The sequence below is a fragment of the Phyllopteryx taeniolatus genome, chromosome 1, assembly GCF_024500385.1.
Source record: "Phyllopteryx taeniolatus isolate TA_2022b chromosome 1, UOR_Ptae_1.2, whole genome shotgun sequence".
Taxonomy (NCBI): Eukaryota; Metazoa; Chordata; class Actinopteri; order Syngnathiformes; family Syngnathidae; genus Phyllopteryx; species Phyllopteryx taeniolatus.
Window position 1 is genome coordinate 2,134,357 of NC_084502.1, and position 26,591 is coordinate 2,160,947.

General features: G+C 41.8%; 2 protein-coding genes across 3 annotated transcripts in view; one reads left to right on the forward strand and one right to left on the reverse strand.

Annotated features, from left to right (window-relative positions):
• Positions 1 to 304: 304 nt before the first annotated feature.
• Positions 305 to 5,570, reverse strand: LOC133487955 (mitochondrial glutamate carrier 1-like). The gene is made up of 9 exons (XM_061795333.1): positions 5,423 to 5,570; positions 4,108 to 4,233; positions 3,568 to 3,623; positions 2,689 to 2,779; positions 2,481 to 2,599; positions 1,410 to 1,605; positions 900 to 1,057; positions 743 to 818; positions 305 to 659 (listed from the first exon to the last, which is right to left on the reverse strand). The coding sequence occupies exons 1-9, from the start codon at positions 5,443 to 5,445 to the stop codon at positions 488 to 490; spliced, it is 1,017 nt and encodes a 338-aa protein (XP_061651317.1). The 5' UTR covers positions 5,446 to 5,570; the 3' UTR covers positions 305 to 487.
• Positions 5,571 to 10,908: 5,338 nt separating this feature from the next.
• The window catches only part of camkvl (CaM kinase-like vesicle-associated, like), a 28,478-nt gene continuing 12,795 nt past the window's right edge, over positions 10,909 to 26,591 (forward strand). Inside the window, exons 1-2 of one of the 2 annotated variants that reach the window (XM_061795783.1) lie at positions 10,912 to 11,039; positions 11,222 to 11,359. In XM_061795783.1, the coding sequence (XP_061651767.1) occupies positions 11,013 to 11,039; positions 11,222 to 11,359 (165 nt within the window). In that variant the 5' untranslated portion in view covers positions 10,912 to 11,012. Of the gene's footprint in view, positions 11,040 to 11,221; positions 11,360 to 26,591 lie in introns of both variants that reach the window. The other variant, XM_061795858.1, reaches the window with a different exon arrangement.

Sequence of the window (26,591 nt, forward strand, 5' to 3'; positions counted from 1 at the left end):
GTATACGAATTTTCTTGATGACTTCATAGCGAACAGTATTAGATAACGCCACAGTTGAGGAGGTGCCGCACTTGACTTGCAAAGACAGCTGAACGCTTGAGTTATGCGAGTGATGTTGCAGAGGCCACAGGATGACCGCGACTACAGTTACTCCAACTCTGCAGCGCGAGCATTTCTCTGCGTGCACGCCGGCGTTGGCTGAAACTTTGCATCAGAACGTTTCACTCGTCCAAAACAAAACACGCACAAAGGGTAGTAACAGTTTATTTTCTCTATTTACACGTGTAATTGCAAAATGAACTCAAACATGATAAAAACAACAAGGTTATTCTATGATGGAATATTTTTTTTTTTTAGATTTTTGAAACTGTAACAGTCTCTTAATTTTAGTTATTTTGTAGTTTGCTAAATTTTTCTCAATTTCGAGAAAGTAGCAAATATATCTAGGAAAAATATTTACAGTGGTAAAATTCCTAATTTTCCATCACTATGTGTGTGTCTGTGCAGAATAAACGCTATACGGTGTGTAACCAAGCAGCGTCTCTCCAACTCCTACAAAGTACACAACCTGGGCGATGCCAAAGAGAGGCGCGATGACAAGCGCCCGGCAACTGGCCCCCTTTAGGAAAGCCGCAGGACCCTCTTTTCTCATGATTTTTCTGCAATGAAAGGAAATGCTAATATTTCATATGACCTCGGGGTGGCAATACATTAATTAGAGAATAAGATGTTCACAGCATACCCGACACAATCCACCACTCCATTGTATGTTTCCTCGTTTGTTCCCTTTTTTAGGGATTGTAGTCTTGTTTTGACCACTAAACAAGGTGGAGAGAAACGCAGTCAATCCGAGTTGGCCTCATTGTGTGGTCACATTTCTTCCAAATGACAACACTGACCGTCACAAGGGCTGACAGCCAGCGCTGCGATGGATCCAGCCAAGCATCCGGACACAAAGGACCAATAAAAGGGCGCTGTTGGGTTTTCTGATGAATGCTGACCAAGCTGGTGCAGGTGCGCAAAAAGAGGGAAGTAGATAACTGAGAAGGGAATGTCCCTGAGGAGGACACGAACAAGCATGTTAGCTATCGAAGGAGGTGAGCACTTACATTAGTACAGTGGACCTCCACATACACTCGGTTCGGCATCCGTGGATTTTTTTTTTTTTTACTTTTTAAAAAAATATTTTCATTTTTTTCCAATTTTTTATTATAATTTTTTTTTTTACTTCTTTGTTTTTTTCTTTTGTAAGAAGGAACCAACCCCCAAATCGCTGCATGGTGGTTTATCTGCGCTTATCCATGAATTTTGGGGGTTTAATTAAAAAAAGTTTTCACTATTCGGGGTCCGCCCCAGTCCTTATCCCCCGCGAATAGCGGGGGTCCACTGTACATGAAACACAATCTCACCGCATTAACGTGGCTCCAAGTCCTCTGTACAACCCCGTGACACCTTTGGTCTTCAGCAGGTCTCTGGCGATGTGCGTGGCCGATACCGTCCTAAGATGAGGCGCGGGGCGAGCATTGTAGGAACGACTCAGGACGGCACTGGTTCCGCCCATCTTTAGACCCGTTACCACACTCGCCTTCACCCTCTGCTGGGCCGCTGGTGGATGAAGCAAAGGAACTTTCACCATTGCATCAAAATGTAGACTATACACCTCGTTCAAAATGATTGCGCATTCATCCATCCATCCATTTTCTGAGCCGCTTCTCCTCACTAGGGTAGCGGGCGTGCTGGAGCCTATCCCAGCTGTCATCGGGCAGGAGGCGGGGTACACCCTGAACTGGTTGCCAGCCAATCGCAGGGCACATAGGAACAAACAACCATTCGCACTCACAGTCATGCCTACGGGCAATTTAGAGTCTCCAATTCATGCATGTTTTTGGGATGTGGGAGGAAACCGGAGTACCCGGAGAAAACCCACGCAGGCACGGGGAGAACATGCAAACTCCACACAGGCAGGGCCGGGGATTGAACCCGGGTCCTCAGAACTGCGAGGCTGACGCTCTAACCAGTCGGCCACCGTGCCGCCCTCTTCAAACATTGTTTGGTAAAATAATTTTAAACAGTGCAATGTATTTTTTCTACAGTGGACACCCACATACTCACAGTTCGGCACCCACAGAGTGATTCGCAGATTTGTTTATTTTTTTTAGTAATAATTTTAAAAAATATTTTTTTTTTGGAATTTTTCATTTTATTTTATTTTTTTTTCCTTTTTTTCTTTTTTTGGGGGGGTTGGGGGCACCAACCCTGAGAATGTTTAACGGTGGTTTATCCCTGCTTATTCAATAATTTTGGGGGTTTTACAAAATATATATCTAGTTTTTTTCAATGTACTGTCATTATAATGGGTGTCAAATTTATCCGTGGAATTTCGATATTCGCGGTCCGGCCCGGTCCCTAAACCCCCGCGAATAGGGTGTCCACTGTACAGCGCAGCAGTGCGCATTGTGTTCAATTGGTAACATCCTCACCGAGCCTGCCAGCATCCTGGAGCTGGATCTTGAGCATCTCCATGGGCGTGGTGACGACGACCTGGCACATTCCCGCGCAGCATCCCGCCAACATCTCCTTGAACACGGTCAGCTTACCACTGACGACACGCGCACATATAAGTGAGGTTAAGCCGGCGCGTTGCTAGGAAAGTGGGATTCAGTCTCTGTGTTGCGTCGGACTGCTCACCCATCTTTGCTTAGCAGGTGGCGAAAGAAGTCGTTGGCAGCGAGTTTAATGGCCTTCTCAGGCGTCACTAGGGTGAGATTGACAGCTGCGCCTACAGCATGGATTTTATTACGAAGGGACGGTCACCAAAAACACTTTTATGCTGTACAATGGATATAAGAAAGTCTACACACCCCTATTAAAATACTAGCTTTATGTGACGACAACAGTGACACTATTTTAGAACTGGACGTCCCTCTAAAATTGATGTTTTGGGCAGAAATTTGCAAAGGTATGTTTGGCATGAACCGTGCACATCAAAAGTTGAAAAGTGATTCTTAATCCTCTCATATTTTGCCATTTTAGCAGTGTATAAAGTGTGTTGACCTTTTGTACTCACTTATGTCAAACTCAAGGCCCGGGGGTCAGATCCAGCCCACCACATTATTTTATATGTGGCCCGCAAAAGCAAACCATGTTTCTTGTTATAATTTTTTAGAGCTAGTTATCCATTAATTTGTTGTGTATGTGTAATATGAGGCGATCATAAGCTATATGGGTTCACCGTCATAATGGCCCTCCGAGGGAAACCATAACTACGATGTGGCCCGCAACAAAAATTTGTTTGACCCCCATGTTTCATTCTGACTGAACATGTCCTTTTGTTATTGTTATTGTTTCTGATCTCTGATCTGCAATGTCTGCAAACCGAAGCTTTACTGATCAATACACGCTACTCATATCCTCAAAGTTGAACCATTTTCTCAACCCTTGTGCGTAATTTGTTTACAACATTATCAGTGAGAGTTGCAATAATATATGCTCATTTCAACATCTACAGTATTGGACATGGGCAGTACACTTTTTATTTCCCCAATTGGACAATTAGATGAAGCTTACCTCGATACATGCCAAAGTAACCCTCAGATTTTACCGTCTTTATCAGACAGTCCATCCTAGCAAGAAAAAAAAAAAAGTATTAATTTTAGTACGGTAATGCACCGAGATCAATGGCTGTTGATTAATTTCATGCTGACTTGACTGGAAAATTAAAGCAGAGATGAAAACTGTTACCCCAACCACTGAGGGGCATAATGCCAATTTAAAGGCGCATCTCAATAAATTTTAGTAATTCAATTCAAAAATTTAAACTCATACGTTATATACATATTCATTATACACCAAGTGCAATATTTTATTTTTGTCTAATTTTAACAATTGTTGCTTAAAGCTACCAAAATGCCCAAATTTCTCATCTCAATCAAAAACATTTTTCATGACAGAAAATTGTTGGGAATTGAAATATATTTAATGAATTGGTACAACACATTTGTTACATTTGTTTTTTGAACGTAAGTACAGTTCTGAAATAAATGAACTAGTTGACACGCATATTTGGCATGTGTATATCTGCAGATGTCCAGAGGTGGTGGTTCTTACATATTCTTGTACAGTTGCGCGCCACTTCGTTGGTTTTGCAGGCGTGTCTTGGCCAGGTCGACTGGGAACACACACGTGACTCCAACCATGCCTGCGATCCCTCCATTAATCAGTTTGGCTGGTAGGCTGGACTCAGGAGAAGTCGAACACAGATGCACAGAGCAGTCATTGTTGCGCTTACTATGTACACAGTTCTAATGGCAGATTTATAATGGATAAAAAAAATAAAAAAATGAGGCCAACATCAATTATTTCCAAACTTTTTCACCGTGAATGTTGTTCAATTGAAAAATATCTTCGTTGATTTTTTTTTAATCTTTTCAAGAAGGGAAGTAAAATCTGGGACAATATGGATGCACAAGTGTGCAAACCCTCTTAAAATTAGGATGTGGCTGTGCTCCAAATGAACTAATTAAACCCAAGTTAAACGGAAGTCAGAAAACAGCGGACACAATTTAAAGTGCTGCAGTATGATTAACACCAAAATAAGTTCAGCTGTTCTAGTCGGTAGTCCTACGACAAGATCTTTCAAACACACGTCCAATGAAACCAAAGTTAAAATTATTTGCCAACAACACTGCTCATGACTAAAAGAGCACCACATGCACATTGAAGCAAAGTGTTGGCAATAGCTTGCTTTGGAACTGTTTTTCTACACCTAAAACTGGGGCCTAAGTCAGGATGGGGGAAAAAATACAAACAGTTCAAAATAGCAGTCAGTGATAGCACAAAACCTTTAGATCTCTGTTGGAAAGCAATAAAAAAAAGATGTAAGGAAAAGCCTACTAGAACATCTAAAGTTTACTTGGGGATAATAAACTCCCATTTAACATAAGTTTGAATGTGACTGGTTAATTCTGAAAACAGCCACATCCACATCCGCAGAGGGTGTGCACACTTGTGCAACTACATTATTTCAGTTGTTTATTTTTAAGATTTTTTAAAATTCAAATTTCGTTGTACAGGTTACATACAGGTCACATTACTGGTGGAAAATGAAACGGTCTTGGTGTCATTTACAAAAACCTGGCATCTGAACAGGGGTGTGCGGACTTTTTATATCCACTGCATGTGTGGAGTAAGGTTCGACACGTTTACATAACTGAATAGGCCGAACAGATAAGTTCACACTGGAACTTCACCGCTGATAAATTGTAGTTTCTGTGTTCATGCATTAGAGTCACCGTGGCTAATTTTGCCGAGTCATTGCAGCAGAAGGTAACCAAAAATTAAAACCCGACAGATCAAAAATGTGTGTGCTGTCTGTTCGATAAAACAACACACAGACCACAATATATGGAAATCCGGTACCTACCAGATCTGTTGCCGGTGGGCCATGTTTGGGGTCGGCTCAATGATGGCAGAAGAGCAGCCGAGAGTCCCCGGAGAGGCGCCGAGCAAGAGCAAGGCCAAGCTCAGCGTTGTATATATAGACAAGTCCGACCCGACGCCTCCGGGGATCAATTCCACTCACATCACGCCACGCCCCCCACCATGCTCGCCAGGGAATGGAGTCTGGATAGTCATGAATTGGCCTGCCGCAAGCAAACCACAATCCAAATGGTTGTCGGGGGTGCAGGTGTGCTGGAGCCTACATATATATATATACATGCATATGCATTATATATGCGTGTGTGTGTGTGTGTGTGTGTGTGTGTGTGTGTGTGTCTGTATTGGATTGGTTACACGGTCAAGACCTGCTAACACTAATATGGCAATTCTAATTTGGTAAATAACCAACCTGAAGCACTAGATGGCAGAAAAGGGCAATGTGAAAATCTCTTGTGTGAGAGTCATTTTGAGTCCGCCAAGTTGGTTTAATTCTCTTGCGACGGCTGTAACCTCAAACAATAATGATCCAAAGAGAAAACAAAACAAAACAAAACAAAAATGTTCACGTGAGTCACTAATAAAAAAGCATGACATGCAACATGATGCCAAGGCTCAGAAGAACAGTTGGAAGATAAGCATGGCCACCTGTCACAGCTGGCTTGGAATTAAACATGATGCCTGATGGGTATATTTTATTTATTTGTATTTATTTAAAAAAAAATTGGGGGGGGACTTGTCATAAGGAAGAAGAAATAGTTCGACCCAAATCGTTGCTGGAGTCCTTGAGGAGAGTCTTATTAATAACCTCAGGAATCTGGAGACCATCACACCATTCTTTCCACGTTCCTGCCCACCTCTCAATTTTAACTTTCCATGTCACAAAGTTTTTCGTATTATTATTCGGCTTCATTTTTGGGCTGTGTGCACTATTCATTTCCTTGACACCGACCCTCAAGGTCCCCACACGGCCTCCAAATCAATCTCACACGACTCAAAATAATCAGCCGAGTTCGGGAAGAGGGCTTACCGTCGCCAGCTATTGTTGAAGTTTGTTTTTCCTTCCTCCTTTGACTTGAGCACATCTTTATTATAATCTTTTCTTTGTGAAGGTTAGATATTAACTTTGGTGATCCCAAAATAAATTATAATGCATTTTATTTGTATGGCATTTCATAGCAGTTTTACTTGGCTTTGTTTTCATTGATTTCAATCGCTTTAACCCTCATCACTTTTTGAATTGTTTGTGGAAAAGGCTTAATTCATACTCTCTGCAAAATGGGAATGAAAAACACTTTCATTTGACATCCAAGGTTGCTTCTACAAGTAGATGAAACTTTGAAAGAGGTTCTTCTTCTTCTTTTCCTTTGGGCTTGTCCCTTTAGGGGTCGACACAGCGCCTCATCCTTTTCCATGCAACCCTATATCACTATTTCCCCTCTGGACGTGTCCAAACCATCGAAGTCTGCTCTCTCTAACTTTGTCTCCAAAACATCGAACCTCGGCTGTCCAGCTGATGAGCTCATTTCTAATTTTATCCAACCTGGTCACTCCGAGAGCGAACCTCAACATCTTCATTTCCGCCACCTCCAGCTTTGCTTCCTGTCGTCTCTTCAGTGCCACTGTCTCTAATCCGTCCATCATGGCTGGCCTCACCACTGTTTTATAAACTTTGTCCTTCATCCTAGCAGAGACTCTTCTGTCACATAACACACCTGACACCTTCCTCCACCCGTTCCAACCTGCTTGGACCCGTTTCTTCACTTCCTGACCACACTCACCATTGCTCTGGACAGTTGACTCCAAGTATGTAAAGTCCTCCACCCTCGCTATCTCTTCTCCCTGTAGACTCACTCTTCCCCCACCACCCCTCTCATTCATGCACATATATTCTGTCTTACTTCGGCTAATCTTCATTCCTCTGCTTTCCAGTGCATGCCTCCATCTTTCTAACTGTTCCTCCACCTGCTCCCTACTTTCACTGCAGATCACGTCATCTGCAAACATCATGGTCCATGGGGATTCCAGTCTAACCTCATCTGTCAGCCGATACATCACCACTGCAAAGTCCCACCTGCAAAGTCCCACCTCCACCTAAAATTTGGTCTGTCACACCTACAGCACACCTCTATTGAACAAGCTGGTCAAAAACTCCAGAGCCACCTCTCCTAGATGCTTCCATACCTCCACAGGAATGTCATCAGGACCAACTGCCTTTCCATTTTCCATCCTCTTTAATGCCTTTCTAACTTCCCCCTTACTAATCATGGCCACTTCCTGGTCCACTACACTTGCCTCTTCTACTCTCCCTTCTATCTCATTTTCCTCATTCATCAACTCCTCGAAGTATTCTTTCCATCTATCTAGCACACTACTAGCACCAGTCAACATATTTCCATCTCTATCCTTAATCACCCTAACCTGCTGCACATCCTTCCCTTCTCTATCCCTCTGTCTGGCCAACCTGTATAGATCCTTTTCTCCTTCTTTAGTGTCCAACCTGCCGTACATGTCATCATACCTCTGTGTGGAGTTTGCATGTTCTCCCCGTGCCTGGGTGGGTTTTCTCCGGGCACTCCGGTTTCCTCCCACATCCCCAAAACATGCGTGGTAGGTTGATTGAAGACTCTAAATTGCCCGTAGGTGTGAATGGGAGTGTGAATGGGAGTGTGAATGGTTGTTTGTTTGTATGTGCCCTGCGATTGGCTAGCGACCAGTTCGGGGTGTAACCCGCCCGAAGATAGCTGGGATAGGCTCCAGCACATACATAACCTAATTGTTGGATTTGTTTCCTTTTTTCCTTACAAAATCACGGATACTACCCTAAATTTATACATAGTTCATTTGTTCAATTTTCATCTGTGCGTGGGTCTGTGAGTGATGCGAGATGACTCACCTTTACGTGAGGGGAAAAGCACTGCAAAGAGAACAATAAAAAAAATTTAAAAAAAGGTTATGGCTGCACCGTAATTGGGAACTTTGTCTCGGAAAGTTGTGACTGTCGACAGCTGAAGAGAAAAGCATTCATCAGACAGGATCAAAATAGAAGCTGTCAGCACTGAATGCCTTCTTCTCCTCATTTGTATTCTGTAGGTAATTGGCGACCGCGCTAAAAGTGCTATGTCTCGCTGACCATCTTCCAACAAACCTTCTAGTTACAAACTTCAACTAATGAGAACCACAATGTGGAAGAAAACAGAAGCATGGCCTAGGTCTGATTAAAAATATATACAGGTATTGTATGATTTAAAATAAATAAATAAACAAGCTTCTGCAGTCACGGTCGTTTCCTCCTGTTATTGTGATATTTTTTTTTATTTCAACGACTGCCTTTTATTTTAAAGGTTGTCCCAAACCAGTGTTGAAGTCAAAGGAGGAGTTGCCCGTCCTACATTTCAACTCAAATATAGCCGTTCCAATTAAGGCCAACTCTCCTATGCTACATTAAGCATGTACGACAAACCATTCTATATCACCATATTATTCATCTCTCATGGTGGGAGCAGGTGCACACATAGTTTGTGACAGGGTTAAATTGTATTTGAATCCTGAACGACTTTGCAGATACCAGAACATGTACCTTTTACATAATCATCTTTGTCATTTAAGAATGACAATGTTGATTTAGCCCATTTAAAAAAAAAATGAATCATCAGCCTTTTTTTCTTTTCCTCCTCTGGTAAGTTGACAGCTGCCAAAAAGTCTCGATGTGGGTCAACACTGGCTCTGAATGAAGGCCACAAAAAAGTCAGAGCGACTTGAGAAGGTCAAAAGAAGTGAAAGCAAAGAAGAAGGAAAAGCAAACCGGATGGGCAGTGAAGCGATGAGCGATACTGGCGGGTGGCAGAAGAGGGCTGGCAAGATGAAAGCACGAAATACGAAGGAGAGCTTCCGTCGAACGGAAGCGGGAGGCTGTCCAGTAAAAACACCATGTGTGTGTGCATGCGTACGCCCTAATCGTGTTACTTTATGCCAAAATAAAATACACGCCGTATGGGTAGATTACAGGCTGTGTGGGATTTTATTCTAAATTAAGGCCCGCGGGGATAAAATATGCATGTAAATCCATGTGCTTAACGACTACAGCATATATGCACAACAATAGGAAACAATTACGCTGATTTAAGCACATTTAAGGAGGACATTTGCGGTTTCTGACCTTTGCGATAAATAGTGACAGAGAACGCCGTCCAGCCTAAAAAAAAAACTAGCGGCGCAAGCAATCCCGAGTCAATCGTAAGAGAGCGTTACTATAACACTAACGGCTCTATTTTTGTGACTAGCGCAAATCCGGCACCGCACCTTGGTGTAACTCTGCGAGGAGAGCTTTCTTTCTTTCTGTCTGTTGGCCTTGAAGCCTTGCCTGTGCCAGCTCCGAGTGACACATTTGGCACGTTTGCTCTGAGTCCTCAAAACCCAGTGACGCAGTTTACTTTTTTGCCACACAGCTGCGCTTTTGCTTTCCGTTTAATGGCACAATTTAGTTGACCGTATTCTTTCCGTCTTGTTTTCCTCTCCCAGCAGTGCGGGGGGGGGGGGGGGTTAATGATAAGTGTGTTTTTCAGCCGCGTTGCACAGTACCCACGGAGGTGCGTCTCATTAAGAATACAGCCATTCACTACAAAACATAATGGCTCTCTCACACCTCTGTCTGCCTTTTTACGAGTCCTGCTGGTGCTCTTTGGTGACACGTGGTGTGTGGACAGGTTTTAGAGACAATATAGTCAACGCAGTCCACTTTTATCAGATAAGGTACGATATGAGTGCATTGTTGTCCCTCATTGTTGAATCTACATTAACTACAGGACCCCAAGGTAACTGTACTGGTTACAACTACAGTTGAGCCCCATTTGTGTGACATCGTCTGGCTGCTAAAAGACACAAGCGAGTGACTTTAAGAAGTTAGATCGGAGAAACTAATGACATTTATTTTGAATTTGTTTTACATTTCGTAAAGTATTCATATCTCTGATCCAGGTGAGGTAATTCTCGTAGTGAAGCTATTTTTGCATTTTGAAAATGTGTGAAACATAAATGTACTGATACAGTCGAATGGAATCTGTCTTACTGTGAGTTACACTCTGACTTCCAGCAATATACCAAAAAGATGCATTTTAGGTTTATTGAAGACTGTGTTCATAATGTGTTTGTCTATATATGCACTGCTATATATAATAAAACATAACTACTGCCTCTCGGGCTCCCACGGAAACCAAGAAAGCATGCGCTTGAACCCAGGAGTTAGCTGGTGCGTCAGTACAGTAGCCATCTGTTACGCGTACGCATACGCCGCACGTTCACGTGCCAAACAGCTCACCCGTGACCCCAGTGAACCCTCTTGACACCACGTGATGCTTTACACTCCCATGGATTTTTATTCTCTCTCTTCCCCCCCCCCCCCCCCCCCCCCCACCCTCTCTATCTCTACCCACCTAATAGTGGTGCTCGTTCGCCAATCACTGATGTTATTGTCCATCGGCGCATGGGATGAAATGATGGAGGGTAAATCCCACAGTTTAATCCTAACTCCTCTGATGTGCCTACATTGAGTTTTGGATTGTAGGACACATTTGGGCATGTTGGGCTTCAAACGGCTTCTAATGGTGAGCTCGCATGAAAGATGATTTCTTTCCCAGTGAGTGAGTGAGTGAGTGAGTGTGGAGTGGGTGAGTGGAGCAGGGAGGAGGGCTGGCAGTCAGAAGGGAGCAAAGTAATTCTTCCCACTAAATCGCAGACGGTTGTTCTCGAGCAGGAGCTGCAGTTGCATCTCCTCTTTTCTCGGTAGCACGTTTGCACTCCAGACGGCTGGCGTTTTCTGTTCATCGCCTCCCTGGGAGTCCAGACAGGTTTCAGCGTTTCCATTTTGGATAGTTTGGCTGCAAAGGCGCGTACCCACACTTCTCCAGTGCCACCGCAACTTAAGGTAAGAACTCACTGGTGCATAATGTACGTCTTACGGACACTTTCGCGCTCCAGCTGGCAGCGAGCGAAAACATTGAAGAAATGTTTTGTCAATATGATAATGATGATCGTGCCATAGTTCAGTTACTCTTCTGCGTTATAAAGGAACTTGTTGATTTGCATGTAATTTTACATCATGCAAAAGATGCCATTACTGTATCGTTGAAATAGTTTATTGAGCTTTTCCGCAGTGGATGTAAAGTAAAACAGTCCTTTATGGTTGCGTTCGTTTTACTTGCGCCATCCTGGGATGTGTTGACTGAAGGCTTATGTTGAATCAAGGCAGAAGCTCCAAGGTTTTAAGTGCACATTTAAAATAAGTGCAAGCAGCCAGCTCAGATAGCTGAACGAGAGCGAAAGAGAGCGAGGGGGGGCGGGTGCTGTTATGTGCGCTATAAAGTATGATCTGTGCATGAAGTGCCATCAGCAACATTGAAATAATCCTGACGTGTCCATAGTTGTATTTCGTCCATTTATAACATTACACATCCAAAAGAGCTGATTGAAATGTGAGAGAATCTGACAAAAAAAAAAAAAAGAAGTGAGAGAGTGTGGATGTTCAGTTCACCTATGAATCTCTTCCATCTAGTCGCTGCCCCTGCAGTATTTTTTTGTTTGAAATCATCTCCACAGACCTCATTTAGAGTGGAGAGAAATGCCTTAAGGACAAAAGGCTTTCAAGCCAGGTGTGTGTTTTGCCCTTTTTGTTGTGTGTACTTTTTAATGGTTAAAAAAAAAAGGAAAAGGAGGGCTGTGCACGCAGAAGGCTTTTGAGTTATGTTGTGTACAGTGTATAAAACGAAAAGCAGTTTGATTATGATTATGTCGTCCTTTGTTATTTTTCGGATGCAGCCCAGGTTATCATTTGGATCCGCAGTCTCGTGTTGTTGATGTTTTTTTGTTTTTTTGTTTGTTTGTTTGTTTGTTTCCTAGTGAGGAGAAGCGGCTCAGAAAATGGATGGATGGATGTTTTTTTTTTCATTTTTGGATGATTGAGTCTTTATATTTATGTTTATATTTATTTTGTCCCATGAGAAGTACAAAATATTAGAAGCATCTCTCAGTAGGACGCTGTGCTAGACCGCTGCAAAGTATAAAAACGACGTTCTTTTTACAAACATATTAATTGCATACCTCTCTGCGAGTGTTAATCAAAATCCTGCATTTTCATGTGAAATGTTTTCATTGAACTCTCTTCTGATTGTCTAATTGTACCTAATCTGATAAGTGCATGATTTTCATGATTTGGTCCCATAGATTTCAGATGGGTGTTTTTTTTTTTGTTTTTTTTTTTTGTTTTTTAAATGAACGTTATCCGGAAAATAAATCTATTTCTATTATGTTTGCTAGAAAAGTGAAGCCATAGGCCAAGGACTCTATTTTGGCGCAGATCTCCATGCAGCTGTGAGGCTTGCTTTTTATTTGCTTTCTATTCTGCCGTGCTGAACTCTCGACCTTGCTGAATCAGAAAAGGCTTCTGAATGAATTTTCTGCAGATATGTAATTTTCACAGCTTTCTCGCTTTTGCCATATAAGTGGTTACGCCGCTTTCAAAACTCATTAAAGGAGCTGCCTCTATTGCTCTTGTTTTCATGTTTTTGCTATTGAATTGTTATTTACATCAAAATTATCCCTCGCTGCCTTTGTTTTGATCTCTTGAAATCCTTCATGACTGGAAAACAGGGAAACATGAACATGGTGGAACCAATAACATTTGTGGTATTGCATTAAACTGACTTCAATCTGATCTTTTATGTTCAAGGGCTGTTTTATTAAATGAATAGAATATAGAAACTGCATAAATCTTCAAAAATAGCAAACATGGGCATTATTATTGCTTAAATTATTCACCACAGGATCCGCACAGTGCCGCATATTGTGGTCCTGGCCACAGCAGATAAATAACATTTTAGCAGATTTATGATTTCATCAATAGGAGATCCAACAGCAGGCTGTGTGTAGGTGCTGTATAGACATCAATATCTCATTACAGTGTAACGCGGCAAAAAAGCACGAATAAAAGCCCTCTGCTTTTTGCGTGGTTAAAGGTTTAATGCTTTCCTTTAAGATGCTACTGAGAACACGATCCCGTTGACACTCGTAATTATACAGGCGAGGGGAACGTGAGCAAACAAACATCTTCTTTTTTTTTTTTTTTTTTTTTTACACACATACCACCCATGTTAGATAAGTGTCTGCTTCAGGATAAGCTGGAAACACGGCATATGTTTCACCCGAACTTAATTTAGTGCCGGAGGTTCCATATGTCGTGTTCATTTTATGCTTACTTGCATCTCATCTGCGGCCAGCTGAGTCTCTTGTCTCATAATCCTGACATTTTTATTTAAAACTAGCCAACGTTTTTTTTTTTTTGTGGTGTGTTAACCATTTTGCAGGATTTTGAGTGTATGCTGTCATTTTTTTTGTGGTACAATAAACACTTCCTATCCTAAAACTGTAAGACTCAAAAGAAAAAGTCATTAAAACACATAATACAAGGAACAAAATGTACAGTAATGCTGTGCATTAGGAGTTTAAGAGTTTAAAAGGCGTTTAAGACAGTAGAAAGTGTTTGTCAGTATGATTGAAGTTAACATGAGTGTGCGGAAGGTTAATAGAAGTCTGGGGACGTCCAAACAGATTTCTAATATGTATGAATAATGCCAGAAATATGGGATTGCTATTTCGTGAATTTCACCTGGTCCAGAACATGAACCCGGTGATAAATGGCTGGTTTTTTTGGGGGTTTTGTTTTGGTTTTTTTTATATAAGAAGACGGCAGCAGGTAGACAAAGATCCAAGAACTAATTGAAACCTGTTGACAAACAAGTCACACAAAAGTGAGAGAATTGTCCAATGAAAAATGCCACGGGAGAACAAAAAACAACCACGGTGCTAAAATCCAAAACAAAGCGCACATGACACAGAAGAGATCCAAACAGATTTCTAATATGTATGAAAAAGATTGCAGCAGAAGAGCACAGTCGAGCAAGCGAGCAAATAGTAAAAGTTACCAACAAGGATGATGATGACACCTGGCTGGATTTATCATAGATGCCTTCTGGGAAGGGTTGCCGACTGCGACACAGCTTATCAGTGTTGCTAGCAGATGATATCCGCCCACTGGCCAACTGATTCTTAATCATCAGGTTGGTTGCATTCAAAGCCTGAGCCACGCTTGACTTGCAAGACCTCAGTACTTGTTTTTTGGAGATGGCAATTGACACACCTTCATGAAAAAGACGGATGCACGCACCTATTCGTCTCTGAAAAAGCCACATAGAGAGTTTTATCTCATTCCCCAAATGCAGAAGCATGGCACTATGCAAGCAAAATAAGTTTGAATAACTAACTAACTACTGTTAATGGCACGCGATCCATATTGCCCGGAATGCACTCGCAAAGGCAGAGAGACAGACGAGAGATCTGTCTCAAACTGAGTATGGATTTGATTGGGTTCCAAATGTTAAAGGGTGAAAGGGAGCAGCTATAGAACAACAACGATCAGACAGGACAAAACTCAAAATAAAACGCAGCATTCAGACTAGAGGGATTGGCGGAGCGGGTGAAACCCGTGACCAGCCGGCATTCATTATCATTCATTCTCCCACAATGGCACAATAAAAACATTTTTTTTTTCTTGGCACTCCAGCACATCTGCAACCCTCGTGAGGACAAGCGGTACAGAGAATGGATGGATGGTTTATGCATATCCTTGCCGACCAATACACCGGGTACTCGTAAAACACATCGCCGCAAGATGGGAAAGAAGATGCTGAACTCATGAATTCTTCATGAAATCTTGTGTTGCACGTTTGTATACAAACTGTAGATACAGCTATAGTTTATCCAACCTCCCTTGTCCTGTTCTCATACTTATACATTTCACACACCGTCCACGTCTTTTTATGCAAACCTTTTTGCCGCTAACAGAGAGATTGCAAACTAGTGAAAGAAGCAAAATAACTTTTTCGGCTTGATTTATTTGAGTGGGTTTTTTTTTTTTACAGGCACAGGATAGCCTTATCTTTGTGATGTCTATTTATTAGATGAGTACCGCATATCTAATTCACAATAAATGCATTCCTACTCAGCAATTCGAATGTTTACTCAATACTGTAGTTGGAAAGCCAAATTGTGAAAAAGGAAAAAAAAAAAAACTTCCGTCTTCCTCCAAAGTGGCGGGCAGCTTAATCGTTCACACAAAAGATGTGTTATTCTCCGCGTCTTGGTGAGATACGGAATTAACCGGTATTCAAGGCCTTGTAAATACGTACAATATGTGGCGAGAAGCTCTGAATTAGTTAGGAATTATACTATCCTCGCAGCCCTGTAGTGGTACAGGGGGCAAGAGGAGAGATTAGAAGTACTTTACAGTGTAGAATATGGATCGGATAGAAATTTTAAAAAAATGCAATAAAGAGAAAAGGAGTACATCACTGATATACCGTTATTTCTCTGTGCTTTTAAAAATAGTCACCATCTATCATTTCTCCATCTGCCGGTTCTGTTCCTTAAATGGCGGCAAACCGACTCCATTGGGTCCAATTTCCCCGTGATGTGTTTTTGGGGTTCCTCCTCATCCAGATATAATTTCAACGTATTTATAATGACCTGTATACTTGCTTGATTGGCCCTTTGTCGTTATTATTGTGCTCAGCCCAAGCTATGAGCGCTTACGTAACACCCCAAGCTGTTGTAATGATGGATCCAACATGGCACTGGCTTATCAGTCCCTCAACTGCAGCTCACCATCCCATCGTGACGGAGGATGCCAAAAAACCTTCAGGAACCTGTTCCCCTGCTTTGACAAATATGGACACCTGTACATGTGTGTGTGTGTTTTAATTAAATGTCATGACTCAATGGAGTGATTTGCACAGGTAACGAATCTATGAGCACGGTTGATTTCATTGCTTTTTTTAAAAATTCTTTAGTCAGGTAACGGTGAGTGTCAAGCGGCCCTACTTTATCCACTTGAATGCATGGACGAGGTCAAGAACAGGGGAGCAAAGGGTTCTCTCGAGTGATGCTATTTCAAGAAGCAAATAGGAAACCGGAAGGTTCCGGGCGGAAAAGGAATCAGTTGAAATGATCTTAACGAGACAAGAGGAGAAAAGGAATGAAAACAGGTCTGAAGTCATCTGTATTTATTGGCTGCGCTCGTCGTAAAAGACCTTTTATGCTTATATTATGCAAAGCGAGCGATGCTACAGGTGAATGATGACTGCTCTGTAGATGCTCTGTTTCTCATCGCTCTCAGGATGGATGAGTTTAATACAGTAGTGCTTCACAACAAAGGCGGCTCTCTTCACCACAGTGCATTTTTCACTCCGGCTAACTCCAGGAATTAAACTTGCTCCCTTGTCCACCTCGAAACCAATCGGCCAATTTGGCCTTTGGCTTTTTTGCTTTGCAACCCAATCTCCTCGCTGTGCTGCAGAGAGGCTCCTCGTTAACGGATGAATGCATCGACTCATCTACGAGAGACAAGGATATAGTGAATGGTATTGATGAGAATGGATGATGCTCGTTCACTCAATAGAGTCCAGAAAATCTCTCTGAGCTACACAGCACCGGGGTTGAACCGACTAGTTAACGCGCAATGACGATTATAGCTTGCAGCCGATTAATTGCCAATCACGTTTTGCGAGATTATCAACCTCGCTGAAACCAACAGGCGGTCGATCGGCGCCGTTAACTAGCAGCGGTGCCTCAAACGTGTGGAAATATTTGACTAAAAATGAGACCGGTAGCACGGTCACTTGCCAAATATGCAAGTCTATCCTCAAATCAAATCAAAGCAAACGTGCTATGAAGGCTCATCTGAAAAGGCTAGCTGACTAAATCATTATGTCAGCCTTCAGCGAATTCACCAAACGCACTCCTGTAACAGCGAAGAGAGAATAAATACTGAAGTGTCTGCCTAGACGACAAAACAAAGACAAGTGGTGTACGATGAATAACCTCTTTATTGTTCAAATGAACGTTAAACGCTCAAGCCTTCATCCCGTAGACGCACGGCAAGTTCTTCTTCTTTCCAGCGGCCTCACCCATCCAATCGTAAATCACAATCAGACTACTTCAGGGTCTCACAGGCACTCGGATTTTAGAAAACTCTAGCAACAATCCACGAAACACAACAGCAGATTTGCTACAATACATTTTTGCATAGCATTCTCTCCTCCTCCATTTGTATTTATTTTTTTACATTGCAGACATTGTAGTTGGGTTCCATGAAGAGGTGTTAGAGTTTTACACGTTCCGACTGTGCGCAAGGTCATGAAGTGTTCTGATTGTGATTGGATGAACAAGTCGGAGGGGCGGAGGGGGGTGATGGGGGGAGTGCAGTCGAGGACGGCAGGGAAAGAGAGTGAGCAAATCCAAAAAGCATCTGGAGACGAAAGTGCAAATCAATATAAATGTCAATGACGTGCTCGATTAATCGACATCGACTCAACTACCATCACCTTAGCGTCGACTACAAAAAAAAATCCAAAGTTGTTCAACCCCCTAACACGGCATGGTTTAAACATGTATCCAAGACAGAAAATGTGGTGTTTTGGGGAAGAAATTGCTAAAAAATTGTTTTTTAAAAAGCTATTTTTTGTTCTCATTAAAAAAAACAAAATAAAAAAACAATAAATTGGACTTGTTGATTAACTGAATGTCTGGTAACGGATAATCGGCTCTGTCGAATACTTTGCGGGGTGGACAAGAGCGATGGCGAAGGCCGAAGTGAGAACAAGATGCTGAGAAAGGCAGCGAAACGGGAGAAAAGATGGAGCATGCTCTGCTTTTGCTCTGACCTGGTTCCAGTTAATCCGCCCACTTTACACGATGAACATTACCTCCACACTGTATTTATAGAGCATATTTGCTGTGTTTTTGTTTCTGTGTAAGCCTGCCTGGATATATTCTTTTCACAGTGTTTTCAAGCAGTACTTCAAAGACTCTGACAGCTGAGCAAGTTATCATCAAATTTGAGAAATTCAATTGAATTTTTTTTTTTGGTTTTTTTTTGTCTTTAAAGTGCAAGTAGAGTTTTCACAGTATCACCTCCCACGAACATTTCCTTCATCATTTCAGCTGAAGGTGATTGCATGCATGTCCATGGGCGTTGAAGTTGGGGGGCTATTAAGGTTGTTTTTGTTCTAATGAAGAATGTCTCCGTGTGACCGTCTTGCTGTGGTAACATGAATGATTCCATTTGTACAAATGGGTTTATTTGATGGCTCAACAGCGCCTCCCGCTCACGAGGTGCCTATAAATAGATGGATGTGTCACAGGTGCCGCCAGTTCATGTGCGTCACTGCCTGAGGTGAGATGTTCACCACACTTGCCATTAGCCATGTAGCCGCGATGCTAATTTAATATTTTGCTCTCTATTGCCGATAAGGGTCCAGCTGTACTGCCCAGTACATATTCTGTTTCACTCAGGAAGTAAACAAGTCCAAACCAGTCGAGTCTCGAGTCGCAGAGTCAAGGCGATTTCCAATCTTGGTATTTAAATTAATTTCAATTCAATTACTTTCTTTCTGGCTCAAAAGAAAAGGGAATAGGCAGAAATAAATAAAAGATTTTGGTGCGACACCCCTGTACGTCTCTTCTAATGAGTGTTACATTAACCACACTGGGCCTGTTTTGGGAAAAAGCAAGTAAACACACTTGACGTTCCAGCAGACACTTTAAGGCTTTTTATCGAAAGGAAAATAGTAATAAAAATAGATATGGCAGTTTTTCTTTGGGTCAAGCCAAATTGTATGCAATAGCCGATTACATTCAAAAGGCAAGAAAAATGAGCCAATCCACTTCAGGCGTCAGTGCTACATGGACATGCGACTTATTATTCAAGTGTTTGCCCACTTGTTCGTGGTCGGTACCCACCCACTTAACTCAACTTTGGAAAATGGCTGAATGACAGCGCTACTGCGTCTTACGCAAAGCTAAAAGTTGAATCCTCAGAGGAGTTGAGGAATCAATTCGATTTATTTTGGCAGATATTTCTAAGGATTTCAGAACCAGAACTGTGCTGTTTTGGGCACATTTCGTGCAGGACGACTTTGTAAACTTCGGCAAAAAAGGACAACGCTAGCACAACAGTATATGTAGCATCTACAGCTATTGGTATCCGGGCATGTTTAGGCTATATCTCTGATTATTATTTCGACAACACATCATCAGTAAGGCAAAACTAACTTATCTCACCATGATTTAAACCTAGCTCAGATTTCCTATTAGTTGAAGAACAATCCAGCGGTTGAGGATTTCTGCTTCACAATGATTGGAAGAGCCGACATCGAAGGGTCGAAAAGCGATGTCGCTATGAACGCTTAACCGCCACAAGCCAGTTATCCTTGTAGTGAATTCTCGGACACCTGCTTAAAACCCAGCTATCGTGATGATAGCCGCCGAGATCTACCCTACTACCAGTCAGAGCCAAAGTGTTTTTCATATTCAAATTAAGGAGAACAGTGATCCAATCAAAGCAAAGCTTATTTACATATCCAATGTGAATGAGAAATCTAGACAAACTGTCATTACTTTCGTCCATACAATATAGTGTAAGTATACAGTATAATACAACTCCTCGGAGGGGTCAGGGGTGAAACTAGAGACACTATGAGTGCATAGGGACTTTCATCACCTTGGCGAATCGGTTCAGGTGAATTTCCATTTCAATATTGGAGACCGTTATGAATGAATGAGCAAAATGTTTCCTCTCTCGCATAGATGGCAACCCTGCAGCGAATTCCAGCTCCACAGGTATCCTGGGTGCTATAACGTGTGAGCTGTAGGCTATAGCCACACACTTTTCCAAAATAGAACGGGTCTTCCACTCAGCTAGACCTCTCTGTTGAAAGTCTTCATCCTCATGACTCCTATCCACGCCTCACTGCTTTTCTTTCTCTTCTCTCCATCACCAAAGAAGGAGCTTTGCTTCTGTTGGTCCTCCATCATGCTGACTTTTTCCCAAAACTAAGTCTTCTTCTGGCTTGGGCTGATCGATTTCCCAAGGAACAGTTCTGCCGTTGATTCCTTCATGCCCTTTACGTCTGTCATCCACACCGCTTTGGCTGCGTCTCATTCTTCTTCTTCCTTGTCATCGTCATCTCAATGTTATCGCTTATCTCATCGTCTGACGCCACAACTCATTCCTCATCGTTCCTTACTCTATTTCATTTTCTGCTCTCAGTATAAACCTCTCTGTTGGCTCCATCACACCTGTACCTGAAATGCTTTTAAACAGGATTTGGTGTCTTGTAAAAACGAACATTAATTTTGCTTCCTGATTTAAGCTACGGTGCGAGCCCGACCAAACGACGAATAAATTCATGTCAGCGGTGCTACAAGGAGAATGTTGAAAAGGAAGCAAAGATATTCGGTGCTTCTGTGGCAGTTTTGCGAATTTGCGAGCCTATCGCAGGGCGGACTTGCTGCGTGAAAATCACTTGTGGCGATAAACCCGTTTATTTAATAGGACTGCTGATATTGCCAACGAAATACAGCTTTTCATCTTTTCATTTGACCTTTTCCCCTTTAACTGCAAAGCTCTCCAAAGACTTTTGTAATTTTTCCAAGCTTGTTTCCTAGCTTGTTTCCACGTTTACACTTGACTGAGATGATCAGCATGTATACTGAGTCACAGGCGACTGATTTTTGGAATAACATAATAATTTCTTTCGATCTGTGTTGAGCAATAAATATTTTTTGGGGGGTTGATTCTCTGTGTGGCCCGGTAGCAAATGGGCCATGGGCCGGTACCGATCGGTGGTTGGGGGGTAGCTGATCTCTAAATTCTGTAGTCAAAATATTAGAAGCATCCCTAAATGTGATGCAGTGCTTTCATGCACCACTCCAGAATTATGACCACAATAATAAACATTATTAATGCTATATTAAATGAGTGTCTATTCATTTTAAAATCACAATAATCGTGATCAAGACGACAAAGACTCCTAAGAAATGTACGCCATTAAAATAGCGTTCAATCAAGTTGCGCAATTGTTTCTTCTTTGAGCTATTTATCCTCTACCTGTGATGGTGATAACATGTTCAAGTCAGAAGTTATATGTAATACAATGCAGATGGAGACATTTGAAGTCAGGTTCTATTGCACGACATTCTCAGTGAATATTTCATCGTATACTACTCAACGGCGTACTACTCAGGAGCCCAGCTCGGTGCCTGCAGGCTAAATCCATCATGGTGACACGCACTGTGTGCCTCCGTAACATGTAAGCCCGCATAAGGGTGATGGCCATGTCTATTTGCTGCACATGCCTATTGTGTAAATCAGTCTTAAGGAGTAATACACTCCAAGCATACGCTCGGATTAGACTGTTGAACATCTTTCGTATTTCCATGAGGCGCTCACCAGTTCGTTCAGTAGAAAACAGCACAATGCTGGAAGTGGATTCACTGAAAAACATGTTTATTTACACACAAACATATTTGCATTCAAATGGATAACAATGAGGAGATGTTTTTGAGGCAAAACAGAGATTAAGGTGAATACAATGTACAGTAGTAATTCCTGTGACCTGTGTGTTTGAGTGCAGTGCATTCATTATTCCCTTGTTCTCATCTTCCTTACCGCTTCTTTTGCTTTCTAGATGATCTTTTTTTTTTTTGTCTTCAGTTAACCTTCCCATGCTCTCACTCTATCTTTCCCGCGAGACCAAATGTCCTAATTTCCTTCTTAAGACTTGAGCGGCATCACTGAGTGGGTGCCGACTGCCAATGTACAAGTAAAAGTGCATGTTACGCCCTTTAATGTGATTTCTGCATCAAGATTTGCATGGTTTGGGACTGAAACAACTGCCTCTGTCAAACCATGTAACACATGAGTGCAGCTGGGGTCTCTTCTAGAAATAAAGTCCCTTAGCTTTGTTACAACAAAGACTTTTAGTCCATTGAAACCCTTTTTCAAGAATTTAATAAGATCTTACATGTAAATAATACAATATTGAACAGAACAATAACACCTGGTGTTAGTCTGTGTTAAGCACTGTACAGCATCTTTATGATAATGTGACTAAGATGTGAAATACTCCACATACTGTATCAACACTGTATTCCATTTAAATGAAGTCTTGGCTCGGTGGAGCATTTTGTGGAAGATTGCTGCCCATGTAAACACAGCCACCGGTGTTTTGTGTTTCGGTTTTAAGCTTTAGGTGTGCGTCGATGTGTACGCGTTCTGTTCTCAGACCATTCGAGGGGAATTCTCAGGGGTGAATGTCTTGACAGTGAAGGATATTCCACTGTATACTGCGGAGCCTTTGTGCGTCCGTGGACCTAAATGGCACAAACACACCACTTTCCACATTTCTTCATTTCAGCACATCAACTAAATTTTTAACTGAGAGCTCAAGCTCTCATTCTTTGCGAGATGTGCGCATGTAGACAGGAGGAGTTTCATTCGGTGGGTTTATATTTTTCATGGGCAACATGGTGGGGACCGCCTTGTTTCTGCATCACAAGCTTTGCATATATCGGTTCAGTTTTCCTCAGCTGCACTCAGGAGAGAAGTGTGAAATATGTTTTTTAATCATCTGCGAAGAACATACAACTGCAACAGAGAGCTAAAAGTAATAACTGCTCCTTTATTAAAGGAGGTATTTGAGAGTTATTATTAGAAATACATGTACATTGTCTCTGTTGTCTAGAGACGAAACAAAAACAATGAATGAATACTTTTCAAGAATATGACAACGTGACATTATGGCTTTTGCCATTGATGGGAGCGGATGTACAAACTGTATCGTCATGTGAAATATAAAATGCAAAAGGCTTGGCTCGAAAAAGAACATGTCATTGTAATTTATCTGCACACAACCTTAAAATAGTGAATAATGATTGATAATTGGTTGTAATTTTACTGCTGAGTAGCAGCACTACATACACGTATGCTCTCATTTTCTTGATCTTTTTTTTCCACGCACAATTGCTTTGGATTCATTATTAGGATCTTGACATCATAAAAATGCCATCTGCATAACGTTACACATTAATATACTTTCATAATGTATTCATAATGTGTACAAAATAGTGCTTAGTGCACAGTGCTTAGGACCAAAGTATTATTATGCATGTATCGTATGTAAACGTGATAAATCCATTGCTACTAAAAACAAGAAATGTATCGCCATTTCATTTGTTTTCTTTTTCTTTTTCTTTTTTAAAGTAATGCACTTTTTACAGCAATGAACATGTACTTTTTGAAATTCTATTGGGACATTAATTAACATCTGGTTTAACCTTGATGATCATGAAATACGAAATCCACTTTTTAATTAAATACAACCCATGCCTGACTATGTGAATGCCACGAATATTCAATTTGAACCATATCGTCTCCACCTCACCGCCAACATTTGGAAATAACTGGCAGATAATCTATCAAGCTCCACATTTGCCTGGTTTTATCAAAACAAATTAAATTCATCCATTTTAATCATTTATCAAATTCATACAATTTTAATACAACTCGAGTTGTTTTTGCAGTGTCTTTCAAACATGATCACCCTTGCATTTTTTTGAACCGTTGTACTCAAGTATCTTTTTCTCCCATCTATCTGTTTTCCTCCAAATGAGCCGATTCTTTCGAAGTTTTTGTCTCTGCTCTTGGATTTACTCTTCGGTTTGTCGAAATGAGCACACAGACTCCTCCATATTGCATGATTCTACAGAAAGGCCAGGAAGGCATGTTGAGCAATAAATTTTTTGTTGTTGTTGTTTACTCTCGCCCCCGAGGATGCATTTACTGTGCAAGTCCTGCACCGGCTGACTCTCTTAATGAGGAGACTAAAACCTGACGAAAGACAATAGCTGGAGAAAGGGAGTAACATATGCATCCGCTATTTGTCAATAGATTCACAGGCTGCGTGTATATATTACTTTACCGTTTCTTCTCTGTGATGTGTGATGAACACACCATTTCTTGATTAAGTTCATGTGTGTGTGTATAGACACGCTGTATTTCTTTACCGGGGGGGGGGCGAAGATCAGCACTACACGAAACACACACACATCATAAAGAGCTGAAATGAGAGTGGCGCTATGAGCAGTAAGGGAATTAGTGCAAGCTGGAGAAGCACCCCAGTGAAAACAGAAAGAAATAAAAGCAATTGAATTGATAGCCCAACACGCACACACACACACACACACACACATACTAGCCTATTATATGTTGATGCGTACCTCATAATGTGTGGTACCCAATATAGTTTATTTTCAGATGATCCCTTTGCCTGCCTCTTCATTTCTCCCGGGTATTCTCTCTATCCCTTGCAAGTCTTGCTCCAGCGCCACTTTCCCGTCGCAACGTTGTAATAAAGCCTGCCCAGCGACCTGAGGCGGCCGCCGCCACCGCGCACTCGACTCGATATCCAACACGCGCTTGTCAACTGGGGCAATGAGCTTGGGAGTCATCAGTGGATCAATTCCTCTTGAATGTTTTGCAGGCCAAAGTGATATTAATGGCAAAATATCTTGTGCGCGTTCACCTGCGTCTCACATATTGATTGTGTTGTTGTTTCTTAATTACACCCGCTGCGATGCTTACAAGGGGTTGTGAATCTAATAACATTTCTAATGACGAATCCCAAACTCTGTCGTTGTTTCCCACGCTTTTCTTCACGACTCGTGCAAATGCGAACAAGAGTTCTCGAGTATCGATCGACAAAGACTGAGCAACGATTGCATTTCGCACCGATTTACGCATGAGAGTAAGAGAAATCATCTCAAGGGGGCAACAAATGTGGTGATGATCGCTAATCTTATTAAATGTGAGAAAGCTCATGGCGGCGGAGGACTCAATTACTCCACTGAGCGCGCAGGGCTGTTGGAACTGTGTCCGAGTAGCTCCCAAATGTATTTATTTCGTTTTATAACACTGCACACAACAAGGCAAGCCCGGCAGGAGCAGCGGTCGTAAAGTTTCCCGCGATGACCGCCGCATTTCACCGTTGTCATTTCCATTTGTGTCGTACAACATCCGTTTGTTTGGCACGCTTGTTGTAACCTCTGATGCTCTTCTGTCTTTTGCTGCGCAATTGCCACCATAACGCCTTCGCCCGCTGCTAAAATGTGAATGTTTGTGCGAGGCGAGAAAAGGAGAGCGGAAATGGCAAAACGATCCATCTGTCTGGTTACGACGCCGTTTCCCGAACAAGTATTAAACTTGAAACTGTATATGTAGGTCTTCTAATATTTGTAGGCCAGCAGAGAAGACTTTGCTGACCCTGAATTCCCACCACTGGGTCTTAAACTGAAAAAGTTTAGGAACACCTGAGATGAATGACTAAACATATTAAATTGAATCAATCCTCTCGCCAATACTGACTTAAGTTTCATTTGTTCATTTTTCAGCTTGACGTCATCATTTCAGAGCAGTTATGAAACTCAGCATAGTCACAGACATTTTATACAACAGCGAGACGTGTTTCTTTGTGTTTCCCAGGAAGTCCTCATGCAGACTAAATGTCTTATAATGAGATATGCCAGCTTGACATTTCTTATCACTCATATCATAAAAGAAAAGAAAAAAAATCATCTTCATTATTCTTGTTTGTTCCAATATTGCACAAAGCAGCCAACAGTATTTTAAGCACATTGCAGTGTGGCTTTCCTTTCATCTCCAAAATGTTCTTTGTGGCGTCATGCGTGAAAACTTTTTTTTAAGTTTTTTTTTTTTTTTTTTTAACCATAGTAGCCTTTCATAAACAGACATGTTCACACATTCGGTATACATGTCTACACACACTTTTACTTTTGGAAACGTTCACACGCTCACACAGCTGGGAAGCTGCGAAGTCTCAAATCTGCCTCTGCAGTTTTGTCTTTTGCACTGCCGCACTATTTTCCACACGTTCACCAAGTGGCAGAGCCCCTCTTTCTTTCCTCATCTTTCATCTTTCTCACCACTCTCTTCTCATCTCCCTTCCTCCCTTTTCGCCTCCTACTCGGCCTCCACTTCAAGGTTTGTTCAGAGTCAGTATTCTGCACGCATAAGTGTTTCTACAGCATCTTTACATCGTACCTTGGAGGGGTACTCCTGTGACCTCACAAGAGATATAAGCATACCCAAAGGAAGGAGCCACTGTAAGCCCTGAATAAAATACAAGATATGGTTTCACATGTAAATTGAAAACCATCGATTTTAAGAAGCTACACCTTTAGCAACATGA

Bases quoted from the DNA above. Each gene is read 5' to 3' on its own strand.
- LOC133487955 (XM_061795333.1), bottom strand. From the start codon at position 5,445: ATGGCCCACCGGCAACAGATCTG. The intron at 3,624-4,107 runs GTAAGAACCACC...TTTTCTTGCTAG, and splicing joins GCGCAACTGTACAAGAATAT to GATGGACTGTCTGATAAAGA. The intron at 1,058-1,409 runs GTGAGATTGTGT...TGTCCTCCTCAG, and splicing joins CTTGGAGCCACGTTAATGCG to GGACATTCCCTTCTCAGTTA.